Source organism: Aotus nancymaae, unplaced genomic scaffold (assembly GCF_030222135.1).
Source record: "Aotus nancymaae isolate 86718 unplaced genomic scaffold, 86718_ANA_hifiasm-v0.15.2.pri h1tg000006l, whole genome shotgun sequence".
NCBI lineage: Eukaryota > Metazoa > Chordata > Mammalia > Primates > Aotidae > Aotus > Aotus nancymaae.
In genome coordinates this window covers 83,802,903-83,830,484 of record NW_026988417.1, presented here as the reverse complement: position 1 = coordinate 83,830,484, position 27,582 = coordinate 83,802,903, and the positions used below count along the sequence as shown (strand labels likewise).

General features: G+C 34.2%; 1 protein-coding gene across 3 annotated transcripts in view; it reads right to left on the bottom strand.

Moving 5' to 3' along the window:
- The window catches only part of CCSER1 (coiled-coil serine rich protein 1), a 1,355,695-nt gene that overhangs the window by 557,050 nt on the left and 771,063 nt on the right, over window positions 1-27,582 (bottom strand). The window contains exon 10 of one of the 3 annotated variants that reach the window (XM_064369237.1): window positions 5,069-9,054. The exons of the other annotated variants lie outside the window; for them this stretch is intronic. Coding sequence (XP_064225307.1) covers window positions 8,908-9,054 — 147 coding nt within the window. The 3' untranslated portion in view covers window positions 5,069-8,907. Of the gene's footprint in view, window positions 1-5,068; window positions 9,055-27,582 lie in introns of those variants that run through there. 3 annotated transcript variants of the gene reach the window in all.

Here is a 27,582-nt window from a genome sequence, read left to right as displayed (position 1 = left end):
TCTTTTTCTTTTCTTTTTTTTGAAAGAAAGAAAGAAAAAGAATAAAGAAGAGGAGGAAAAAGGAAGAGAAAGAGAGAGAGAGAATGGGAGTATTGCTTTCTTGCCCAGGCTAGAATGCACTTTAGTAATGGGTATTGAAAACCTCTTTTATACCAATAATTATACTTGATGTAAACAGGAAGGAATAAGGGAAGAAAATAACAAACGAGCAGCCAACCAATATTTCATTTAAACCAATGAAATGCTATGCCATTACTGAGGAGTGATTTACTTCCAATTATGTAGTCACTTATGGAATAGGTGTGAGGTGGTAATGTATGTTTTATGTATTTGAAGTGGAGAGTTCTATAAATGTTTATTAAGTTTACTTGTTCCGGGTCTGAGTTCAAGTCCTGGATGTCCTTGTTAATTTTCTGTCTCGTTGATCTATAAAATCGTTAGCTCTTCTTGTTATATTGATCCTTTTGCCATTATGTAATGTCCTTCTTTGCCTCTTTTACTCTTTGTTACTTTAAAGTCTGCTTTATCAGAGGCAAGAATTGCATCTCCTGCTTTTTATTTGTTTATTTTTACTCTCTGATTGGTTGATAAATCTTCCTCCTTCTCTTTGTTTTGAGTCTTTGTGTATCGTTGCATGTGAGATGGGTCTGGATGCAGCATAGCAATGGGTTTTGGCTTTTTATCCAATTAGAATATATATAACTTTAATACTAGCATTTGATGCTAGCTGGCTGTTTTGCCCATTAGTTAGTGTAAATTTTTCGTTGTGTTAATGTTCTTTTCTTTTTGATATATTTTTGGAAAGGCTGATATTGGTTGTTCCTTTATATGTATAGTGCTTCTTTCAGAAGCTCTTGTAAAGCAGGCCTGGTGGTGGTGAACTCTCTAAGTACTTGTTTGTTCGCAAAGGATTTAATTTTTCCTTCGATTATAAACCTTAGTTTGGCTGGATAGGAAATTCTGGGTTGAAAGTTCTTTTCTTTAAGGATGTTAAATATTGGTCCCCACTCTTTTCTGGCTTGTAGGGTTTCTGCTGAGAGATCTGCTGTAAGTCTGATAGGTTTCCCTTTATGGGTAACCTGACCTTTCTCTCTGGCTGCCCTTAGTATTTTCTCCTTCATTTCAACCCTAATAAATCTGGCAATTATGTGCCTTGGGGTTGGTCTTCTTGAAGAATATCTTTGTGGTGTTCTCTGTATTACCTGGAGTTGAATATTACCCTGCCTTGCCAGGTTGGGAAAATTTTCCTGAATGATATCCTGAAGAGTATTTTCCAACTTGGATTCATTCTCTTCATCACATTCAGGTACACCTATCAAACGTAAATTAGGTCTTTTCACATAGTCCCATATTTCCTGGAGACTTTGCTCATTCCTTTGCATCCTTTTTTCTCCAATCTTGTCTTCTCGTTTCATTTCACTGAGCTGGTTCTCGACTTCTGATGTCCTTTCTTCTACTTGATCAATTCGACAGTTGAAACTTGTGCATGCTTCGCGAAGTTCTCGTGTTGTGTTTTTCAGCTCCATCAATTCACATATATTCCTCTCTAAATTGTCCATTCTCGTTAACATTTCATCAAACCTTTTTTCAAGGTTCTTAGTTTCTTTGCATTGGGTTAGAACAAGTTCTTTTAATTCACAGAAGTTTCTTATCACCCACGTTTTGAAGCCTGCTTCTGTTATTGGAACACACTCGTAATCTATTAAGCCTTGTTCCGTTACTGATGAGGAATTGCAATCTCCTGTAGAGGGAGAGGCATTCTGATTTTGAGTATTCTCTGCCTTTTTACGCTGATTTCTTCCCTTCATTATATATTTATCCGTCTGTTGTCTTTGTAATTACCGACTTTCTAACTAGGTCTCTGAGCAGACGTCCAACTTGTTGATTCCCTGCGCCGAAATCTGAGCAATCCACTGCACTGGCCAAAACAGCAGTGTTAAGATTGATGGTGCTTTTCTGCCTGGGAATCTCCAGACTCTGCACCAAGAACTGCCGCGCCGGCCACAAGAGTCGCCCTGGCGACACGTGGGGCTCCTCCGCTGGGAATCTCCTGGTCTATGAGCAACAAATATTCGCCTGAAAGTGTGGCGTCCTCTCATTCTCTGCGCTTTCACTGGGAGCTAGGAGCCCGAGCTGCTAGTGATCAGCCATCTTGGATCTCTCTTATAGAAAGTATTTATTGAGAGCTTTCCATAATTCAACATTGTTCTGGGAGCTCTGTGTACATTAACTCTTCAGATTCTCACAAAACCCAATAAAAATATTATTATCCTATTTTTACCATTGAGGAATGTAAAATATAAATGATTAAGTGACTTGTTTGAATATACCAAGGTAGTAACTTGGTTTGTACCCACACAGTTTGATTGCAGAATCTGTGTGCTAGGTCATTTGCTGTTAGTTCAGTCCCTGAAAAAGCATTCTATGAAAATATTTGAAAATATCTACTCATATTTTAAATCTAGACTATAGATCAATGAACATCCAGCCCTATGTTTCATGTATTAGACGTAATTTGCAGATATCAGAAACCCCTAACGTATATGTATTGCAACTATTATCAGTTAATTAATGACATCACTGAATGCCTGTTGAGTACATCATAGCACATAGGGCAGTGAAAAGGAATTGAGACTATTATAGCATTAAACAGATACCAACAAAATGAAAATAATATCTAAGTAATCATTATAATGTTTGCTTATGAACTAATCTGTCATCATCTATTAAATGTGTATAAATGATGATGGAGTCAATATCCCAGCCCAATAAGTATTGACAGTGAAAAAGAGTGGGAGTGGGAAGGCAGATATATAAACAAATGATTACAATATAAGATTATGTATGCTATATTAGAGGTTCATTCAAGTTATAAGAAAGCAAGATGAAGATGCTTCACAGAGAAAGTAACTTTGAGCTAAATCTAGAAGAATGAATAGGAAATTATCTGTCTAGTTAGTGTACTCCCGTTCATTCACATATATGACATATGTGTGTGTGTGTATACATATATATATAATTGCAAATATACCTGTTCAAATTTATATGCCAGTATATGCAATTTGAAATTATGTAGAAAATTACAACCCCATCAAGTACATGCAATTATTATATAAATTAATACATGCATTTATATGTAATACAAATACATATGTATTTATATATATAAATATGTTAAAGATTGCTTTTACCTGCAAGTATCAGAATGCATAATGAACCAATGGCTTCAACAAGTTAGGAATTTAGTTTTTTATTTTTATTTTTTTGCCAATATTAAGGTACATGACCCAGGGCTGGGACAATCTTCAAAATGATATCAAGAATCCTGGTGTCCTCTGTCTTCCTGCAAAGCCTTCCTCAGCATGAGGCTTTAGTTTATATTGTTTTCTCATTGTCACAAGTTGGTTGTTTCACCTCCAGCATTGTATTTTTATTCCAAAGATGAAGAACGAGAAAGGCAGAGAACAAAAGGTGGGTACAAACAAAAACTTAACCATTTTAAAGAAACTTTGGGGACGCTTCACTCAATTTTTTCTATTTATATTTTTATTAAGTACAGCTGTGTCTCATGTCATCTCTACTTTCAAAGGCTGCTGAATGAATGCTAAGAATGATGCCTGTCTAAAAAGAAGTTCAAAATTTTGCTAGTAGAGAAGAAATGGCAAATGGTTTCAGAGAGGAAACTTACTGTGTGTACCACAGTAAGGAATAGTCATAGAAAATTAGAAAACTACAAAATATTATGGATAAATAATTATCAATACTTTCATCACCTATACTTGCTGATAATTTACTAATCTGAAGTCTCTGGAAATATTTTCTTTGGCACCATTTCCTTTTTTTTTTATTTATTTACAATATAACTACAACATACTTTATTTAAATACTCATTTGTTGTTGATCCTGTGGATTAGTTTTAGATTTTCAATATTATAAATAATGTTTCAATTATTATTTTAATCTTAAAATATAGACATAGTCTTGGTTTATATTTTCAGGTGGATTTACAAAAATAGAATTACTGGGTTGAAGGCTATGAGTATTTTTTTAATCCTAATTCTTACTGCCAAACTGCTTGACCAAAAATTATTGCTACTTACTTTATAATAGCTAAGTACATCATTTGATCTATAACTGAATTAGATATAATTTTAAAGCCTTTTATATTTTATATATAAAAAATGAAATCTTATTTTATTTGCATTTTGGTAACTGAATATTTTTCCACTTTTGCTTTCTTCCTGACTTGTGTTTTGAATTTGTTTTTTGTAAATTATACATTCATTTCCTTTTCTTATTAATTAATTTGATCCATAGTACTTTTCTTAATAATGTGTCTAGTCTTTTATGGTAAATTAAAATATTAATTCTGCCTATCAAAATCTGTGGCAAATATTTTCCTTAAGTTAATTGGCTTTTCTATACTAATTATGCTTGTAACACAAAAAATAGAAATTAGAGCAAACTGAACCAATTTCAGAGATAAACTTCTGACTTTTTAAAATGAAGTCACCAATACAAAGGGAGTTAAATAAGATGTTAAGGTCGCACAATTAATAAAAGGCAAAATTAGATTTAGACATGTTACCTACTCTAAATTCCCAGTGAAAGTCTCTTTTCATCATCCAGCATTCTAGAGCTTTGGGAATGTAATAACAATAAATAACATCATTCTAATTTATCATAATTAATATAATGACTATTTTGTATTGAAAAAATTATTTACTTTCAAATACTGTTACAAATATATATAGGATAGCTCTTTGTTTTAAACAAACACATTGCTAACAAGGTAAAAATGTATAGGTAATAATGTGATGTTGCAATATCCTTACATAGTAACTGGATTTTCATCTGTTTAGCAACAAAAATAACAATGACAATGAGGACCATACAACTACTAATAACTTAATGACCTGGCAGAGAGAAATTGCAGTAACTAGCGAGCAAATTACTTAGAGACTCTGTTTGTATGTTTGATAGTTTCATTACTTATTAGGTGTCAATTATTGAGATATAAATCACATACCATAAAATTTACTCTTTCAGTTCTTTTATTCTTTTATTATTTAGAAAAATTATGTTGCATAAACTTAAGGTGTACAACACAAAGTTTTTGTGTATAACAGATAGCAAAATGGTCAGTATAGACAAGCAAGTTAACATAGCCACACATCTCAATTTTAAAATATGCCATTATGTGTTTTCTTAGTATATCAGCAGAATTGTTCAACATACACCACTAATTCTAAGAAATTTTCCTCATTTGAAAAATAAACCCAAAACCCATCAGCACTCATTTCTTATTCTCCCTTCTCCTAACCTCTGACAAATGCAAATCTACTTTCTGTCTCTATGGATTTGCCTATTCTGAACATTTCATATAAATTGATTTATACGATATGTGACCTTTTGTGATAAACTTCCTTTAGTAAACATATATTTTCCAAAGTGGATCTATATTGCAAAATAGATCAGTATTTCACATGTTAAGGCTGAATAATATTCCATCATATGGATATAACACTTTGCTTTATGGATTCATCAGTTGATGTATATTTGGATTATTTCCACTTTTGGCTATTAATAATGATGCTATGTACCTTGAACACAAGTTCCTGTGTGAACATAAGTTTTCATATATTGGGTGTACACTGAAGAGTGGAACTGGTAGGTCATTTGGTAATTCTATGTTTAACAGATTAAGAAAGCATCTTACTGTTTTCTAAAGTGGCTATACCATTATACAATCATATCAATGAAGTAGGAGGGATTTTTCCACATACTTGCCAACAGTTGTACTTGCCTATCTTTTTTATTATTATTATTTAGCTATCCATGGATATGAAGTATTATTTCATTTTGATTCTGAATTGCAGTCCCCTAATGGCTAAAGGTGCTAAGAATCTTGTCATGCATTTATTTGTATATCTTATTTAGAGAAAAATATATATATGTATTTTGAATACGAGTCTGTTATCAAACACATGATTTACAAATATATTCCATTCTGGGGCCTGTATTTTCATTTTCTTGAAAGTTTTATTTTTCTTTCAAGCACAATTCTCCCAGTTTTATCAAGTTGTAATTGAAAAAATAAAAATTGTATAATTTGAATATGCAATGTAATGTTTTGATATATGTATACAATGCAATGTTTTGATATATGTGTACATTGTGAAATTGTTACCAAAATCAAGATAATTAACATATACTTCACCTCACATACTTTTTTTGTAGATCTTCAGAACACTTAAAATCTACTCTGTTAGCAAATTTCAAGTATACAATACAGTATTGTTAAATCTTGTCACATTGCTATACATTACATATCCAGAACTTATTTATCCTGCATAACTAAAACTTAAAACATTTATTCAAATGCCTCCTCATTTCCTACAAATCCCAGCCCCTGAAAACCACCATTGTACTTGCTGCTTTTATGAGATCATGATTTTTCGATTTTACATATGAGTGAGATCATGCAATATTTATCTTTCTGTGTCTGGCTTACTTCACTTAGCATGAATGAACCAGGAACGCATTCTTATTTATTCATGTTGCTGCAAAAGACAGGATTTTTTTTTTTATATGGCTGAATGATATTCCATTGGAGAGTGTGTGTGTGTGCACGCGCGTGTGTGTGTATGTGTATGTGTGTGTGTGTGTGTGTGTGTCTATTTCTGTATCTCAGTTTCTTTATCCATTCATCCATAGGCAGATATTTAGGTTGTTTCTATGCTTTGGTTATTGCTAATAATACTGCTATGAACGTGGAAATGCAGATATCTCTTTGACATACTGAATTCCTTTCCTTTGATATATATCCAGAAGTAGAATTGCTAGATTATATGATAGTTCTATTTTAATTTTTTGAGGAATCTTCATACCATTTTTCATAAAGGCAGTAACAACTTACATTCCCACCAACAGTACACAAGCATTCCTCCTTCTCTACAACTTTTTCAATACTTGTCATCTTTTGTCATTTTGACAACAGTTATCCAAACATCTGTTAAGTGATATCTCATTGTGGTTACGATTGTGTTTCCCTGGTGATTAGTGATGTTGAGCACCTTTTCATATAACAGTTGGCCTTTCATATGTCTTATCTGGAGAAATGACTGAGTCTTTTGCCCATTTTTTAAATTATACCTTAAGTTTTGGGGTACATGTGCAGAACTTGCAGGCTTTTTACACAGGTATACATGTGCCATGGTGGTTTGCTGCATCCATCAACCCATCATCTACATTAGGTATTTCTCCTAATGCTATCCCTCCCCTAGCCCTCCACCCCAAAACAGGCCTCACTGTGTGATGTTCCCCTCCCTGTGTCAATGTGTTCTCATTGTTCAACACCCACTTATGAGTGAGAACATGTGGTATTCGGTTTTCTGTTCTTGTGTCAGTTTGCTGAGAATGATGGTTTCCAGCTTCATCCATGTCCCTGCAAAAGACATTAACTCATCCTTTTTTATAGCTGCACAGTATCCCACGGTGTATATGTGCCACATTTTCTTCATCCAGTGTATCATTGATGGGCATTGGGGTTAGTTCCGAGTCTTTGCTATTGTAAACAGTGCTGCAATAAACATACATGTGCATGTGCCTTTATAATAGAATGATTTACAATCCTTTGAGTATATATCCAGTAATCGGATTGCTGGGTCAAATAATATTTCTATCTCTAGATCCTTGAGGAATCACCACACTGTCTTCTACAATGGTTGAACTAATTTACTCTCCCACCAACAGTGTAAAAGCATTCTTATTTCTCCACCTTCTCTCCAGCATTTTCTGTCTCTTGATTTTTTTAATGATCACCATTCTAAGTAGTGTGAGATGGTATCTCAAGGTGGTTGTGATTTGCATTTCAATGATGGGTGATGATGAGCTTTTTTTCATATGTTTGTTGGCTGCATAAATGTTTTCTTCTGAAAACTGTCTGTTCATATCCTTTGTCCACTTTTTGATGGGGTTGTCCTCTTCTTGTAAATTTGTTTAAGTTGTTTGTACATTCTGGATATTAGCCCTTTGTTAGATGCGTAGATTGCACATTTTTTTTCCCCATTCTGTTGGTTGCTGGTTCACTCTAATTATAGTTTCTGTGAGGAAGCTCTTTAGTTTAATTAGATCCCATCTGTCAATTTTGGCTTTTGTTGCCATTACTTTTGGTGTTTTAGTCATGAAGTCCTTGCCTATGCCTATGTCCTGAATGGTATTGCCTAGGTTTTCTTCTAGGGTTTTTATGGTGTTAGGTCTCATGTTTAAATCTTTAATCCATCTTGAGTTAATTTTTGAATAAAGTGTAAGGAAGCGATCCAGTTTCAGCTTTCTGCATATGGCTAGCCAGTTTTCCCAGTACCATTTTTTGCCCATTTTTAACTCAGGTTATTTGTTTTCTGCTATTGAATTAGTTGAGTATCATATATTTTAGATATTCACTCCTTGTGGGATGGATAGTTTGCAAAGATTTTCTTCCTCCCATTCCTTACGTTGTTCTTTTACTTTGTTGATTGTTTTATTTGCTGTTTGCCTTGATGAAATCCTACTTGTCTATTTCTGTTTTTAATGCCTGTACTTTTGGGGTCATGTCTCAAAATCATTGCTCAGTCAAATGTCAAGCAGCATTCCTCTATATTTTCTTCTAGTAGTTGTATAGTTTTAGGTATTATGTTAATTTAATAGACTTTGAGTTGGTTTCTATATACAATGTGACATAATGGTCCAGTTTCATTCTTTTACACATGGATATCCAGTTCTCTCAATTGAAGAGACTATTCTTTTGTTCCCCTATTGTATGCTTTTGGCACTTTTGTCAAAGATCAGTTGACTATAAATGTGTAGAATTACCTCTGCACTGTCTATTCTGTTCCATTCTTTCACACATCTGTTTTCACAGTAGTACTATGCAGTTTTGATTACTTTATTTTTGTAATATATTTTGAGATCAGGAATTGTGATGCCTCCAGCTTTCTTCTTACTCAAGATTCCTTTGGGTATTCTGTACCTGTTATAATTCCATATGAATTTCAGAATTGATTTTTTCTGTTTCTGCAAAAAATGAGAAGAGATTTTGATAAATAATGAGTTGAATTTAATCACTTTGGGTACTATAAATACTTTAAGAATATTAATCTTTCCAGTCCATTAACATGGGACATCTTCACTTATTTGTGTCTTCTTCAGTTCCTTTCATCAATGTGTTATAGTTTTTATGTGTACAGATCTTTCACCTCATTGGTTAAATTTATTCTGAAGTATTTTGTTCTTCCTTATGATATTGTAAATGATGTTGCTTTTTTAATTGCATTTTGGATATCTAATTATTCACATATAAAAACTGTATAAATTTAAAGTGTATAACAAGGTACTTTGATATATGTATACAACTGATTTTTAATTTTGATTTTATATCCTGTGACTTTATTGAATTCTAATAGTTTTGGGTGACATCTTTAGGGTTTTCTTCATATAATGTCAACTGCAAATGAGACAATTTTTCTTCTTTTAATTCAGTTGTCTTTATTTTTCTTGTTTAATTGCTCTGGATGGGACATACAGCACTATGTTGAATAAAAGTGGTAAGAGTGGAAACCTTTGTCTTGTTGCTGATCTTAGAGAAAAAGCATTGAGCTTTTCACTGTTTAATATAATGTTTTCTGTGGGTGTTTCATATATGGCCTTTGTTATGTTGAGGTACATTCCTTCTCTACCCAATATATTGATCGTATTTACCATGAGAAGGTGTTGAATTTCATCAGTTTCTTTTTCTGCATCTATTGAGATGATCTGCTTTTATTTTTCATTCTGTTCATATGTTGAATGACATTGTTTTTTAAATGTAGATACATTCCACAGTTAAATCCCACTTGACCATGGAGTATAGTCTTTTGAATGTGTTGTAGTCTACTATTTTGAAAAGGACTTTTACATCTATGTTCATCAGGGATATTGGCCTGTGGCTGTCTTTTCTTGTAGAATATTGTGTGGTTTGATATCCACTGTAATCCTGGCCTGGTGATATGAGTTTGGAAGAATTCTACCCTCTTCAGTGTTTTGGAAGACCTTAAAAAGTGTTGGCATTAATTATTTTTTAAATGTTTGTGGAATTCACTAGTAAAACCATCTGGTTGCGGTATTTTCTTCATTGAAGGGCTTTGGATTATTGATTCAACCTTTGATATGGTTTGGCTTTGTGTCCCCACCCAAATCCCATGTTTGATTGTAATCCCCAATGTTGGAGGAGGGGCCTGGTGGGAGATTATTGGATCATGGGGGTGGATTTCTCCCTTGTTCTTGTGATAGTGAATTCGTTCTCATGAGATCTGGTTGTTTAAAAGCGTGTGGCACTTCCCCCTTTGCTCTCTCTCTCCTGCTCTACCATGTGATGATTGTGCATGCTTCTGCTTCACCTTCCACCATGATTCTAAGTTTCCTGAGGTCTCCATAGCCATGCCTCCTGTACAGCCTGTAGAACCATGAGTCAATTAAACTCATTTTCTACATGAATTATGCAGTCTCAGGTATATCTTTATCATAGTGTGTGAACAAATGCAATTTTGTTGATCTTTTCTATTATATTTCCAGCCTCTACTTCCTTTATTTCTGCTCTAATATTTACTGTTTCTTTCCTTCTGCTAATTTTGAGCTTAGTTTGTTTATCTTTTTCTAATTCTTTCATGTATATAGTTAGGTGGTTTGTTTATTTGAGGCTTTTCATTTTCTCTTAACATGGGCATTCATTGATATAAAATTCCTTTAGTACTTTTTTTTTTCACTGTATTCATTCTCTGAATGTAGGTATGTAGTGTTACCATTTTCCTTTCTTTCAAGGTATTTTCCTTTAGATTCATTAATTATTTAGGAGTGTGTTTGATTTCCACACATTTGTAAATTTTGCAATTTTCTTCCTGTTATTGATTTCTAGTTTAATACCATTTAGTCAGAAATAATTCTATGGTTTCCATTTTCTTAATTTGTTAAGACATGTTTTATGACTAAACATATAATCTATCCTGAAAGATGTTTTAGGTGTGCTTGAGAAAAATGTGTATTCTGCTGCTGTTGGATAAAATGTCTGTTAAGTCCATTTGGTTTATAACGTCATTCATATCTGTTGTTCCCTTATTTAATTTTCTATATAGATGATATATCCAATGTTGACAGCACAGTATCTTTCATCTACTATTGTATTTTTGTCTATTTCTTCTTTCAGTTTTGTTATTATTTGCTTTATATATTTGGCTACTCTGTTAGATGCTCTATGTAGATTCACTTGCTATATCCTCTTGATGAATTGACCTTATATCATTATATAATGATATTCTTTATCATGACAGTTTCTCACTTGATATTTGTTTTGTCTAATATAATTATACTCACCCTTACTGTCGTTTGGTTATCATTTGCAAGGTATATTTTTTGTATCCTTTCACTTCTGTCTATGTCTGTTCTTAAAGCTAAGGCAAGTTTCTTGTAGGAAGCACATTGTTTGATCTTTTTTTTTAATCCATTCATCCACTCTATGTATTTTTATTGGAAAGCTTAATCTATTTACATTTCTAATAACTATATAGGTAATGACTAGACTTGGAAAATTACCATTTTGTTGTTCTGAACATTTTGCATTTTCTTCATTTCATTATTCCTCTCTTGTAGTATTCCTTTTTAATTTTATGATTTTTTTTCTTTGTTGTGGTATAATTTGACTCCTTTATCTTTATCTTCTGTGTATCTACTGGAGGTTCTGTTTTATGTGTGGTAACCATGAATCTAAATAAAACAACTGAATAAAATATGTATATATATGTCTATTTTTAGCTAATAACAACTTAACTTCAATTGCATACAGAAATTCTACTCTTTACCCCTAGCTGCTTCTTCACTACTTTTTATGTTTTTAGTGTTGTAATTTACATCTTTTTATATTGTATATCCTTTAACATATTATTTTGGTTCTAATCATTTTAAACACTTTGTCTTTCACCTTTAGACTAGAATTAAAAGTCATTTATATACCACCACTACTGTATTAGAGAATTATGAGATTAACTATATTATTTACCTTTGCCAGTGAGTTTTATACTTTCACATGTTCTTCTTACTCAACAATATACTTTTGTTTCATCTTGAAGAACTCTCTTTACCATTTCTTGTAAGGCATGTCTAATGTTAATAAATTCCCAGGGCCAGGAAAGATGGCTCAAGCCTGTAATCCCAGCACTTTGGGAGGCCAAGGTGGGCAGATCACGAGGTCAAGAGATTGAGACCATTCTTGCCAACATGGTGAAACCCCAGCTCTACTAAACGTACAAAAAACTAGCTTGGCATGGTAATGCATGCCAGTAATCCCAGCTACTCAGGAGGCTGAGGCAGGAGAATCACTTGAACCCAGGAGTCAGAGGTTGCAGTGAGCCAAAATTGCACCACTGCACTCCAGGCTGAGAATAGAGCGAGACTACGTCTAAATAAATAAATACCCTCTACATTTTTGTTAGACATTTCATAGATCTATATTTTGTTTGTCTGGGAAAGTGTTTATCTCTTCTTTATTTCTTAAGGACAGTTTTTGTGGGTGTAGCATCTTGATTGACAGCCTTTTTCTTTCAGAATTTTGAATATATTATCTCACTCTCCTAGACTGCAAGCTTTCTGCTGAGAAATCACCTAATAGCTTAATGGGGTTTCCTTGCTTATTGCAAGTGGTTTTTGTCTGGCTATTTTCAAAATTCTTTCTCTGTCCTTAACTTTTGATAATATTTTTATTGTGTGTCCTGGTATATTCTTTTTTGAGTTATTCTTTTTAAGAAATCTTTTAACTTCAGGAACTTGTTCATATCCCTCTAAAGATTTGGGACATTTTCAGCTATTATATCTTTAAATAAGCTTTCTGTTCCTTTCATTATCTTCAAACACTTACATAATGTGTATACAGTTTCATTTGATTGTGTCCCATATATCTCACTGGCCTATTTAACTCTTTTGTGTTCTGTTTTTTTTTTATATCTTCTGACTGGATAATTTCAAATGACCTGTCTTTACATTCACATATGCTTTCTTCTGCTCATTGAAAGACTATATCATTTTTTATTTCATTTATTGTCTTCAGGCCTATAATTTAAAATTTAAAAATAATTTATATTTGTTGAATTTTATATTTTGTTCGTATATTGTTTTTCTTATTTTTGCTCATTTTTCTGTGTTTCTGTAGCACCTTAAGCTTCCTTAAAATTTTTTTTTGAATTTTTGTTAGATATTTCATAGATCTCTAATATTTTCAGGTTGGTTAGTGAAAAACTAATATGTTCTGTCATAGTTTCATGTTTCCTTGAATTTTATGTCCAATGTAGTCTTTCATTACAGTCTTTTCATTTGATGGAGATAAAACCTCCTGCAGTATTTACTGTCTCTGGAGATAAATATCTTCACCAATCAGCCTGGATATGAATTCATGGGGTCTCTAAGACCTTTTCTATGGATGTACCTGTTCTACTCCTCCTATTTCCCCTTGAGGAGAAGTTTTAATATTGTATGACTTCTCTCAATTCTACAAAGCCACGTTGGGTGCTAAGAGTCCCCTGTTTATTTTCTCTCTAGGGCAGTTTGCTCTGAAGTGGTCAGGTTCTGTGCTTTCTCCCAGTCCAGCAGTCTGTCAAAGTGACTATATGTGTTACAGCACAGTCTTCAGAGATTTGCATATGCCATCTCTGGGGGCACACATGGAGCATTTGCTAAGGAGGGGATAAATGCTGGGGTATATGTGGGCTAGTTGAGGAAATCTGGAAGGGATGCATATTACAAGCTTTATAAGTGAGCCCCTTGGTGGAGTTCACTAGATGGTTAGCAGAATCTGTGCTCTTTTTAAAGTTCTCTTCTCTGGTTTCTGTGAGCCCATACTTCTTTTTCCTACTCTTAGATGTCTGAAGAATATTTAGCCCTACCGTTCCTGTATCCTCTGTGAGATTTGGAAGGGGTGTGCCTCTTAGACAGCATTCCATATGATTAAGGAAGGTGAGAACTCACTATGCTTTCAGTTTTCTCCATTAGAGAAATTATGGATTAAGAGGGTCTACCTTGGCACTGAGCTTTACTGCTTTGGAAAAGGGGTGATGCCAATAAAGTAAAACTGTTCTTCTTTTTTCAGTGTGTCTATTTTTGGATTATTTATCACATAGTGCTGCTGGCACTTTTCCAGTGGGCTCCCAGATTTTCATAACAGTGCCTTTGCCCATGGGAGATTGTGAAAAATTATGTTTCTTTGGGAGGAATTAGGGCTGGAAACTTCTATTTTATCATCTTGCTGGCATCACCTAGAAGAATAAATTCTTAATTTTGTTGAAGTTTGATTTATTTTATTATAATTGTTGATTGTGCTTCGGGTGTTATATCTAAGAAACTCATCACAACCATCATTGCCTTTACTCATTTGTTTTTGTCTAAAAATTTTGCAGTATTATAATCTATAATCCACTTTTTTCTATTTTTAATAGAGATGGGGTTTCAGCATTTTGGCCAGGCTGGTCCTGAACTCCTGATGTCAGGTGATCTGTCCACCTTGGCCTCCCAAAGTGCTGGAATTTCAAGTATGATCCACTGTGCTGAGCCAAAAAAGATTTTTCTTTTACCACTGAAATGGATTAAGGTCTATAATTCATTTAAGTCATTTTTGTATATCTTGTGTGGTAGGTGTCCGACGTCCAACTTCATTCTTTTGCCTGTGGATATATTGTTGTCCCAGTGCCATGTGTTGAAAAGACTTTTCTTTTTATTGTCTTTGAGACTAAGTCTTGCTCTGTTGCCCAGGCTGGAGTGCACTGGAGCGATCTTGGCTAACTGCAAACTGCACCTCCCAGGTTCAAGTGATTCTCCTGCCTCAGCCTCCCAAGCAGCTAGGATCAGAGGCGGGCACCACCATGCCCGGCTAATTTTTTTCCATTTTTAATAGAGATGGGGTTTCATCATTTTGGACAGGCTGGTCTTGAACTCCTGATGTCAGGTGGTCTGCCCACCTTGGCCTCCCAAAGTGCTGGGATTTCAAGTATAATTCACTGTGCTGAGCCCAAAAAGACTTTTCTTTTACCACTGAAAGGTATTGGCACTCTTGTTGAAACTCAACTGGTCATAAATATTTGGGTTTAGTTTTGGACTCAATTCTATTTCATTTATCAATATATCTAACCTTATGCCAGTATTACACTGCCTTATTTTAGCTTTGTAATAAATTTTGAAACTGAAAATTGTAGGTTATCAAAATTTGTTCTTCATTTTCAAGATTATTTTAGCTATTTTATGTACTTTGTATTTCCATATGAAATTTAGGATCAACTTGTCAATTTCTTCAGAGAAGCTAGTTGGGATTTTAATAGGAATTGTGATGAATCTGTAGATCAATCTGGATATTACCATCTTAACAATACTAATCCTATTGATCCATGAACATACATCAATATAGTTTTATAACTATTGATTTTTGCAATTGTATTTGATATCAGGGTAACAGTTATAAATCAAAATAAATATATAATATTTTTCATATTTTCATATGTAATTATACAGATGCTCTTTATTCCTTCCATGGATTCAATTGACTATTTATTGTCCTTTCTTCTCAGTTTGAAGGACTTCCTTTAAAATTTCTTATGAGGCAGGTTCCCTAGCAATAAATTCTCTCAGTTTTTGATTATCTGGGAACATCTCAATTTCTCTTTCATTTTTGAAAGACAGTTTGGTTGGACAAGAAATATTGACAGCTTTTTTCTTTTGTTGCAGCACTGTGAATATATCATCCCACTTTCTTCTGGCTCCCTGCTTTTGATAAGTCAGCCATCTTTTTAAGGAGCCCTTTTGTGTGACGAGTTGCTCTTCTCTTGCTGCTTTCACATTTTTTTCTTTGCCTTTTAACTGTTCAACTACTATGTGTTGAAATGTGAATCTCTTTAAATTATACTACATGTACTTTAAGTTTTTTAGGCAAATCAATGTTTACCATAAAATTTAACAAAATTCTGGCCATCATGTCTCCAAATATTCTTTCTGACACTTTCTCTCCACTCCTTAAATCTCATGTTTGTGTTGGTACACTTCACAGTGTTTTACAGGTTTCTGAGTCTCTGTTTATTTTTATTCATTTTTTTATCTTTATCAGAATGGATAATCTCTATGAATCTATCTTAAATTTCACTGATTATTTCTTTGTCTGCTCAAATATACTGTTGAGTCCATGAAGGTACTTTCATTTCAGTTACTATACTTTTCAACTCCAGAATTTCTATTTAGTACTTAAAAATATTTCCTATCTCTTTGCTGATTTCTTTATTCAGAAAAAAATAAAAAGCATTTTCCTTTAGTTCTTTAAACATGGCTTCCATCACTTCTTAAATACATAAAATAATTTCTATTGACTATTTTTCCCTTCACTTATGAGTCACAGTTTCTTGTCTATTTTCATATCTCATACACTTTTTTGGCAATTGGACATTTTCAAATAATGTAGACACTCTAAAAATCAGATTCTTTTCTTTCACATGCCTTGTTGTTGCAATTCTTTGATTTTGCTGTCATCTTTTTTTAATGACAAATTCTGAAAAAATCTTTATTCTTGCCATGTGCAGTTCACTGAAGTTCCTGGTGGGTTAGTGATCAACTTATAATTAAACAGATTGTCTTGAATGTATTGGCCAGTAAGCCTCAGCTTTAGCCAGTTGGTTTTGTGTATGTATTGGGGAGCATGTTTTCAATGATCTGACAGTGTGCAGACAGCCTTAGCTTTTCCTTCCTACCTATGTAGAACCTCAAAGTCAGCCACAGGTGAGAAAACAGGACCTTGTCAGGTCTTTCTTGGGCATACACACAGCCTTGTATATATGCACAGCCCTGCATATGTTGTGGCTTTCTAGGTTCCAGAGAATATACAAGAAGCTTTTTTAAAACCCTCTGTAGACATATTGTTTCCCAGTAAGATTTCATTCAGACTCATTTTCCCCAACTTGTATCACTGCCTCAAGCAACTGAAATATTAAACAACTGATTGTTTCTAACAAATGCCCTGTGGACAGAATAGGGCTTTTTTTGCACCAAGTAAGCCCTGAGTGCCCTGTTCCAGGGAGCTTGTAGGCAATTCAAGTATCGATAAAACTCTGGGAATGAAGCTTTTGGGGTAGCTCCACACGGATAAGGCCCCCTTAGTGGCTACAAAGGTGTTCTTTTACACAGATGTCTTTGTTGCAAGATCACTGGATTTCAAGACAACTGAACATGAGGGAGAGAAAGTGTGCAGGTTAAAATACCACAATGCTTGTTCTTAGAACTGAGATTCAACCATTTACCTCTAGTAAATACTCCATGATTATTGAAAGCCTTTGGTGGATTTCCAGAATTTTTTTTTTAAAGTTGATTTGGACAATTTTCACCCATATACTTGTTGCTTTTATGGGACAGTAGATTTTCAGATGCCCTTACTCTAATATTCCACAAGAGCTGCGTTTTATTACATGTCTCTTAAATAATTTTTATCTTCTCTATTATAAGGCAGTTCCATGTTAAAAATATACATATCTATTATATTTATGCATACAAAAAAATCACAATTCATGGGAATACTACAATTTGGAAACTGTTATTTTTAGTTTTTCACTTCTATGAGCCATGGTGTTATTAGCACCTATTTATAGAAACCTTTGAGCAACTGCATTATTGTTTACTTAAAATCATTTCTAAAAGATTATTCAGTCAAAATAGATGAACATTTTTAAGGCTATTATTAGGAAGGTATGCCAACTTTACATAATTTTGCTCTACACAAATAGTGTAAAGAGTTCTTCTTGCATTAAAATAAAATAATGGGTTTCTAACAATGAACTGCTGGAAATCACACAAATTAGTGAGAAAAAAAGTGTTTTTCTACTCCAGAAATTCTTATTAACAAAAGCAAGAGGAGAAGGATAAAATAAAAAGAATATTTTACAACTTGTAACTTCTCGAAGCCCTATTAAATTTTCTTTTATTTTTTTACTTGAACCTTTCAAAAGATTATAAGACAGTGTATTAGTTTTCTAAGACTGCCACAACAAGATACCACAGACTGGGTGGCTTGAATGCCATGTGAAAACATGAGAGAGATTTATTTTCACACAGTTACAGAGGTTGGGGTTCTAGAATCAAGGTGTCAGCAGGTTTGGTTTCTCTTGAGGCCTCTGTCCTCTCCACTGGATGCAGATGCCCGCCTTCTCACTGTGCCCTCATATGGCCTTTTCTCTGTGCATGTTCTCCCTCTTCTTACAAGGACACCAGTCATATTGGATTAGGGCCTACGTTCATTTAAATGTCTTACTTTAACCTTAAATACTTCCTTAAAGGCCCTATCTCTAAGTAGTCACACTGTAAGTTAATGTGAGTTATGACTTCAAATATGAATTTTGGGGACATAAATCAGTCCATAACAGAAACTAAAAATGTATATATATGTATATGTGTATACATATATAATATATATATTTTTTATATATCTCCCTATTTGCATCTCTATCACCTATAGATCTATCTGTCATCAATTTTCATAATTTATAGACTCTGCTCTTAAGAAATCTAGTTTTGGGATTCTGTTAGGTCACATCCTTAAGAGATTCAAGATGCTATTAAATAGATCTACTGATTAAATTTGCTTCAGAACTTTAAATTCATGTGTAGTTTCCTCAAATGCTTTTAAATAGACTAATCTAGGGAATTATATAATAAGAGCTGTTCAGTACAACTATAAATATCCAATAACAATTTTTTGTTAAAATACTATTTTAACTTAAAAAGAAACCTGAACAATTAGCAATATATTGAAATCCAATATGATTTATTTTACTAAAGAATAATGGTATTCAGATTTAAAACATGATTTTTTTTCTAAACTAGAACAATATATAATTACCTAAATCCATGTTATAATTTGTTCCTTTCATGCTACTCTGGCTGCATTATCATTAATGCTGATAAATTGCCTAGAGTGACTAGTAGAATTTTTCATTATCCAAAAGTGAATAAATGAATATTAAAATAGCCCTATATGAAAAACATGCACACTCTGGCTACAGTGTAAAAAAAAACAATTCTGTTTTGCCTGTAATACTAGCTAGAAGGTGAAAGTCAAGACTCCAAGACATAGCTTGTTTTTCGCCACTAATTAATATTCTGTCATCCCTAATGTACAGTACCCTACCAAATATTGCGTGCTTAAACATTACATATTTCGAATGTCTTTTACCAAGCTCTAAACTTTTCCAGATGTAATATGTTTATATTCAGTTAAAAATATTAGTTATGTGGGCCACTGAAGTACATTCTGAGAAGCAAGTTTAGAGGGCATATAAGTATTCAGAATTTTAAATTCTCTTATTTCACTGTAAAACTGAATTTAAATTAAAAATATTCCTATTTTAAAATTAAGGTAATGCGGTCAAAATACTATTCTTTCATTGCTATGTTTAAATAATATATTAAATACAGAACTAATAAAATATTTTTATGGTTTTTGACTGATATGGCAAAAAGCCATCATTTCCATTTTATAACAAAGAAGAAATCAACAATCTTCCCATTTTCCATTTCTCATACCCATTTATATTTTAGTATGCTTATCTTTACTAAGAGAAATAATTTTTTTTTTTTACATTGGCATCATGAAGTCTGAGGGAATGTGAATGGTACAGAATGCTCTGTGAGTTGGCAAGACCTGAGTCTTACTCCTGGATCCACTATTAACACGTGTTATCATGGACAAGTTACTGAACTTCTAAATCCCAGTTCTTCTCAAATGGGGATATTTTCTCAAAGTATTATGAGAATTAAATGAGAATTCTCATTACGATAGAAAAGGTGCTTGCTCAATGGGGAACTTCAAACAATGTTTTTTTGTTTTTGCTTTCCTGAAAAGTGATAATCGAAGTATTCTGAGTATTCAATCTTTTCTCATTTTTTGTTGGTGCCATCAGGCTAAAAGAGAAAAAGACCAATCCAAATTAATTAATTTCAGGAATGTGGTGTCACCTTTCAGATCAGACAAATGAACGGTTTAAAACAATTCTATATTATATTGACACTAAAGCCTATTAAGAATATGAAGTCTTTTGTAACTGCAATATTTTTGTACCATGCTGAGTAGTAATTAAAAGTATATGTTTGATTTTTATATTTATGAATATAAACATATTTACTTAAAATTAAAATATCATCATAAATACTATATTTGTAAGCCAAATTTGTAAAATCTATGCATGATCTGTAATCCATTCTTAAGGTGTCAGTACTTTACAAATAAAACCTTATATGGATATCTAAATATTCATACGAGACAGGATTTTTGCTTTCAACCCATTATTCAATTTTCTCTAAGTTTCATGTATGTATTTTATTCATGGCATCTAATATAGGCACAGACATACCTATGAGATCATATTCATAAGATTAAAAGCTAAAGGTGGATCTGGTGATCTAATGGTTGACCATTTTTGGTCCTTGAATTGAGCCACAGTTATTATCTCATATATATTTAAGGATTTACCTATGGATAGGAGAAAGAGGCAAGCTAGAAAGTCTAAATTGGAAATGGGAAGAAACATTTGACATATGCTAGATAGGTAAAAGAAGGAGAGCTGGGTTTAACTATCGGGAAAGTGAACTCTAAATAAGGAATGAATGGTGACAGGTAAGCAATTTGAACCTGGGAGGTCTGGGAATATAACACAAATAATAGGATAAAGTAGCATCTAAGAGCAGGTGCTAATGCGGAATCTCAGGGTTCGTCAACAGTAGGGCAATTCTGGTGCCATAGTGGCTGGGAATGAAAGCACAGCTCCAAGTGCAGGAAATAATTTGAGAAACAGGTTGCATAGTCATTAAGAGTATGAACTCTGAGCCAAATTGCCTGTGTTACTTCACCTCTCTATCACTTATTTACTTCATGTATTAAATGGGGATAAAATAGTACCTTCCTTATAGTATTTGTAAAACACTTGTAGCAGTGCCTTAACAAATATTAAGGTGCTACAGAAGTATTTCATAACTTCATAGACACTTCTGGACCCAATCTAATCTTGTAACTAAGAATAACAGCAAAGTTCCAGCTAATGCAGCAATGAGTCGAGAATCAGGATTCCAAGTACAGCAGTTACCTAAACAGAATAAGAGCTCCGAAGTAAAGGCAAGTGTAGCTTTCATATTGGAAATGAAAGCCCATTGGTCAGTAGTGAGGCATTTAGTTCACAGAGAATTGACACTAGGACAAGACAAAACTAAATCTATCTGAGCTGGGGATAGGTTGAGAGGGGTGCAGATCAGATAAATCTGCTTTTCACTTCTGTCAAACTTGGCTTAGGAATTGAGGTGCAGTTGAGGTAGAAAGCCTAATGACGTAGACTGAGTAGAATAAATAGGAGCAATGAGTAAAGACTGACAAGATACCAGAACATAGGTGAGGAGTCAAACATTTCTACTGTGGGGAAAGGAGTGGTACAAAGGTTAGAAACAAGGCATTTCACGTTTCTGTGTAGTTTCTCTATTGAGTATAATGTCCTTAATGGCTGAACCAATTTCAGAATAATGTCTAATTTTTAACTCTGTATTATTGAACTATGCTTCATGATGTGTTGCATATAAAATCTTTCTTTTAAAAAAAGAATGAATGAATAATGAAAACAATGTGAACAGACTCTCCCTGTGAAAGACGATTTCAGTGCCATTCTAACTCATGGAACTAAATGTCCAATTATTACAAAGGAAAGCTATTTCCTTATCTTTGAAAAATGGAATTTAGGCAATTCTCCCTGGACTGTCACGCTGGAGCACAATTAAGAGACAGGCATTGACAAATCTAATATTAAAGCAAAAAGTATAATTACAGTTCTGGATTTGAGTATTAGATTGAAGCAGGCACAGCAATGTGGAAATGAGCTCCAGAGTACAAAGCATCTGTATCAAATGGCAGACTCGGAGTCAAGAGATCAGAGGTCACAGGCAAGAAGAGAGGTACTGGATTAAAGCTCAAGGTTGACTGAGGTAGGCAAACAAAGAAAACTGCTATAAAAGAAAACAAACAAACAAAAAACTCTGAGGCAGAACTTCCACAGGATTCAGAGGTCTCTTCCTTTATCTGGTCATATATTATGAAGTCCCAAGTAATGATGTCTAATTTATCTTTAGCACATTATTCAATTCTATGATGCCCAGTTTCCTCATAAATAAAGTGAGGGTACTTATTTTTAGGATGAAATGGTATAAGACCTATAAATCCCTTAATGTAGCTACATGGCATATAGTAAGTTTTAAATAAAAGAAAAAGTAAACTCAGGTGTGTGCCACTTACTAATGGTTTGGACTTTGGAGAATGTATCCTCCCTGAGTCTCAGCTTGTTTATGTAAGAATTTACTTGGCAGTTATTTTTGGCATTAGATAAAATTGATTCTAACATCTGATCAAGTGCCTGGCATAAAGTAGGTGGCCAAGAAATAGAATAATCAAAATGATTAACCCCTATATGTTGATACAGAATTATAATATCCTTTCTGTGAGATGTTCACCCCTGGGGAGGGGGTGGTTATATCGGCTGAGAAGCACTACATAAAGATTGATATGTTAAGAAATATATGATTAATAAAATATGTGACTGTGATAACTAGAATTATTGATAATTAAATAGTAAGTTTCCTCTTCCCACTGTGGTCAAAGTATATGTCCTGCTCCATAGATATTGGGTTTGTTATGAAACTTGCCTTGGACAAGGGGATATTGCCAATGTGATGCAATGATTGTGTAGTTTGACACAGCTCTTGCCCTTTGGTGATCTAACACACTAAGAATACATTCTGGATGGCTTTCAGTCAAAGAAGAAAAAGGAAGCATGGAGCCAGCTACAATACAACCCACAGCCTGGAATCAAACCAACTAAATCCTAGTTGAATACAGCATAGCCAGAGGCAAACCACAGTCTCATGAGCAAAGAAATACATGTTTGTTACGATTGGGTTTTGGAACAGTTTGTTATGTAGCATTATCATGGCAAAAAGATGAGCAAAATGTCTGATATACTTAAAAAGAGTTCAAGTAAGGGGAGACATGGTGCAGTGTATCAGATGCCCACTGTGCATCTGATTGAGGACATGAGGGTTGGCCATTTGAGTCTGAGGTATGTATTGGTTATCATCAAGAGTAGCACCTAGGATAGCTAGAAGCAAAGAAGTAACTCAGGAAATACTACTGGGGAATAAGTAGTAATAACAACAGCGGACAAAGAGATTTCAAATGTCAGAGATCAATCCAATCAAAAGGTTAAAAATCAGACAGTCCATACTTTCAAAAGCAACTTTAGTGAGCTGTTTGAGGACATGTATTATAGAAATATAATGTCAATATTGGAAATAGGCAAAGAGAATACTGGATGTTCTTCCAGTGGAACACTGTGCTACAGCAGGATGCACTGACTTCCTTTTAATGAAGTTGTTTTATAATTCTGTAGGAGCAGATGTTACTTTATATGAAATTTACAGCAGAGATGCAAATTACTTCTGTTTGTTGAACAGATAACTCCTGTAATCTTATTCTAACATTCTGTTGCTTATAAATATCTAGTTCCTCAAATATAATTTGAAATGATTTTAACATGTTACAATAACCTAATTAATTACTTTGTTGAATAAAATATTTAACCAAGATTCATTTAAAATTTGTATGAGACTCATGTTTTTAACTTTTTTAAAATTATAATTTAATAATCTAAACACAAGTGGAGAAGAATAAGGATGGAATCTGTCCTAATCAGCTCAGGCTACTACAGCAAAATACCATAGTCTGGGTGGCTTAAACAACAAACATTTCTTTCTCACAATTCTGGAGGTTGGGAAGTCCAAGATCAGTGTCTGCTGAGGGCTTGCTTCATAAACAGCTGTCTTTTCACTGGGTTCTCACGTGACAGTCACTCTGGACCGTTATAAGGACATGAATCCTGTTCATGAGAACTGTACCCTCATGAGCTTATCTGATCCTAATTATCTCCCAAGGCAGGGACACAAGCATACAAGACCTGTCTCTAAGGTTAGCAAGTGGGCTGCAAGCCATCACACCAACATGCATGCAGCCTCCTCGACCCCAAACACACAGCCTGCTCCGGAATGTCAGTGCAGAATAAAAATGTTTTACCATAAACTCAGCCAAAGGCATGTTGGCTGACAGCCCTAGACAGGAAACCTTACCTAAGAGGTATGCAGGGAGACCACAAGAAATATAGCCAATATCCAGAACAGTTTGAAACATGAGAGTTATTATCGTACTGTTTTATTAGCCCCTTGCAGAATTTTAAAAGACAGGAAAACCAGCAGATAAATAGTTACCTACTATAGACTTTATCACAGTTGGTATGGTAGAAACTCAGTTACCTCACTATCTAGTTACATTGCCCTTGACCATTTAGATTAAATAAGACCATAGTTTCTTGAAAAAAAGAAGTATTTCTAATTCAGAGAAAATTCAGAGTTCTTAAACATTAAATAAAACTTGATGCATTCCATAAATAAATATTCAAAATATCTCCAAGAGGATTCCACACACGTCTAATAGAATGCTCTTAATTATGTGCTGAAGTTTGGAAGGTCCTCCAGCTAACCTAGAAGCTCTCTCAAGTAAATCCTTCACACTGTAAGACATTATTCACTATTTTTCCAATTTATTAAATATGCTTTTTCAACCTTGCTGCAGGTGCAAGTTTAAATTAGGATGCTATTTTCAAAAGCCAAGACAGAAGCCCTAGTCCTTTACATCATTTTATGTCAATATGTGATAATCTGTTAGACTGAGTATTGCCTAGATATTTAACAAAACATGAACAAGGGTTTTCCACCAGGAGAAATTTCAGTTTAAAAACTCCAGTCTTAACTTTTGTTAGTTATGTATGCACCACGTCCCCTCTAATTGTCTCAAAATGTTGGTTTTTGTTCCCCATGTTCTCTCCTTTCTCTGTGCTTTTGCTGATTCATGTGTCAGCCATTATTTCTTGCCCCTACTCTTTTGTTCACCTGGCAAATTGTTGTTCTACTTTTAGTCACCTCAATTAGAAATATCAGGCTGGGGCCGGGTACGCTGCTTACGCCCGTAATCACAGCACTTTGGGAGGCTGAGGCAGGTGGATCACCAGCTTAGGTGTTCAAGACCAGGCTGGCCAAGATGGTGAAACCCTGGCTCTACTAAAAATACAAAAATTAGCTGGGCGTGGTGGTGGGTGGCTGTAATTCCAGCTATTCAGGAGCCTTGGAGGCTGAGACAGAGAACTGCTTCAACCTGGGAGGTGGAGGTTGAGCCGAGATCGCACTGCTGCACTTCATCCTGGGTGACAGAGTGAGACTCTGTCTCAAAAAACAAAAGAAAGAAAGAAAAAAAAAGAAATATCAGACTTGGTTTACTGATTCATTCCTGTAATCCTAGCACTTTGGTATGCCAAGGAAGGAAGACTGTGAGGTCAGGAGTTCAAGACCAGCCTGAGCAACATAGAGAGATCCTGTTTCTACAAAAAAAAAAAAAAAAAGTAGCTGGTTGTGGTGGTACACACCTGTAGTCCCAGCTACTCAGCTACTCAGGATGCTGATGCAGGCAGATTGCTTGAGTCCAGGAGTTCAAAGCTGCAGTGAGCTGTGATAAGGTCACTGCACTCCAGTCTTAGTTACAGAGTTAAAACACTGTCTCCTAAAAATATATAAATATATAAATATATATCAGATGGAGTTCTGCATCCATACTTCCTGGGAAATTATTGTATAAACCAGTAATATAGCACTTCTTAAAGTGTCTGTTAATTGCTTATTTGCATAAGAAACCTAATTTTGAAAATTAATACAAATTCTTCTCTCTATATCTCATGTACAGCATCTTTCCAAGAAACAGAAGTTTTTCAACTTTTATTAAATGGATTAATGGATAGGTAAGTGAATTTAAAACTTGAATTATTTTAGATGCCTGTCTGAATAGTGTCCCTCCAGCACTAGGGACATGTTCAAGATATTTTCTTACCTACTCACGCCATCCACATAGTATTTCATACATAGTATTTAATTTTATTCTTAGAAAAATCCTATGTCTTAGATATCCTGCAATATTTTTTTATATGAAGAAATAGAGGATTTGCAGGTTAAGTAAGTTTTCCCAGATAATAGTTAGTAGGTTCTTCTTAAGCCCAAATCTGACCTGAAACCACTGTATAATAATACTTCTGTAGGTTTTTATTTCATTGAAATTATTTAAAAATCATTTTTTATCTTTTGAAAAATTTTAAAGCACTTGGCAATAGCGTTAAACACATTTTTATTTATGGAAATTAATTTTACTCACTTTAAGTAAATATTTACTAAACACTTATGATATGTCAGGCACTGTTCTAGGTGCTACACATCTTGCAGTGAAGAAGTGAGAGATTCTTTCTCTCAGGCCCAGAGAGACACAGAATAAACAAATGCATCAATATTAATACACAAGAAAAATATTAGATGTTAGTAAATCTTGTGCAGAACATTACAGTTGCATGATGTGTGAGAGAGTATCTATTTTAGGTTGGCTTCTTTAGATTGGATGGTAAGGAATAGTCTTTCAGAGCAGGACACATTTAAGTTACGATCTGAATTATGAGTAAGTAGAATGGCAGTAAGAAGGAGAAGCCTTTCACAGGAAGGAAATGCTAGTGCAAATACCCCAAGACAGGACATAATTTGTTTCAGTAATAGAAGTGAGGCATGTGCATAAGGGCAAGAAGAATAAGATCATCTTTCGAAGTTGGACAGGCAGTCAGGAGTCAGATTATTTAAGTTGTAAATCAGAGTAAGGGTTTTAGATTTTAAGCGTGATGAAATGCTTGGAGTGGGATGTCCTGGGGCAACATCCTCTGGCCACAAACAGCTTTGTTTGTTTACTCCAATATACTACTTAAATATTATCACTATCTATGTGTAGCACAACATGAAAAGGTTGGGAAGCAGTGTGAGGGAGTGTTTACTATTAGGACTTTGATTTAAGGTGACTTGCAGTTGCAGCATATTTATACTCATTGGTCCACTTTCCTTCAGTTGATTTGCCTTATTTTTGTGAGCTAATGCTTGCCTGCTGCAGTCTCTTAGGACTAATTTTCCAGCTCTTATGCAAGGATTAAAAGCAACACAGGTGTAGCACTCCTGAAAAGTGGCATGGCCTTGTGCATTACAAGCATCTGACATCCTTATTCACAGGGTATTTACTGAGTGACTTCTTGGGACCAGCTGTTCTTCTAAGTGCAGGGTGTAGCAATGAAAAAAATATAGATTAAAATTCCTGCCTTCCTTGAGCTTATATTCAAATGGGAAAGCAGAATAAATACATAGAACACGAATACATTCGATGGTAACAAGTGCTAAGGAGAAATATTAACGAAGGAAGGGAAATAGATAATGTGAGATAAATATTTACAATCTTATTTGGGCCATGAAAGACTTGAGGAGGTGAAGCACTAAGCATAAAATTTTCTGGTGGAAGATAATTCCAGGCAGAAAGATCAGAGCCCTGAAGCTAGGGTGCACATGCATATAGAA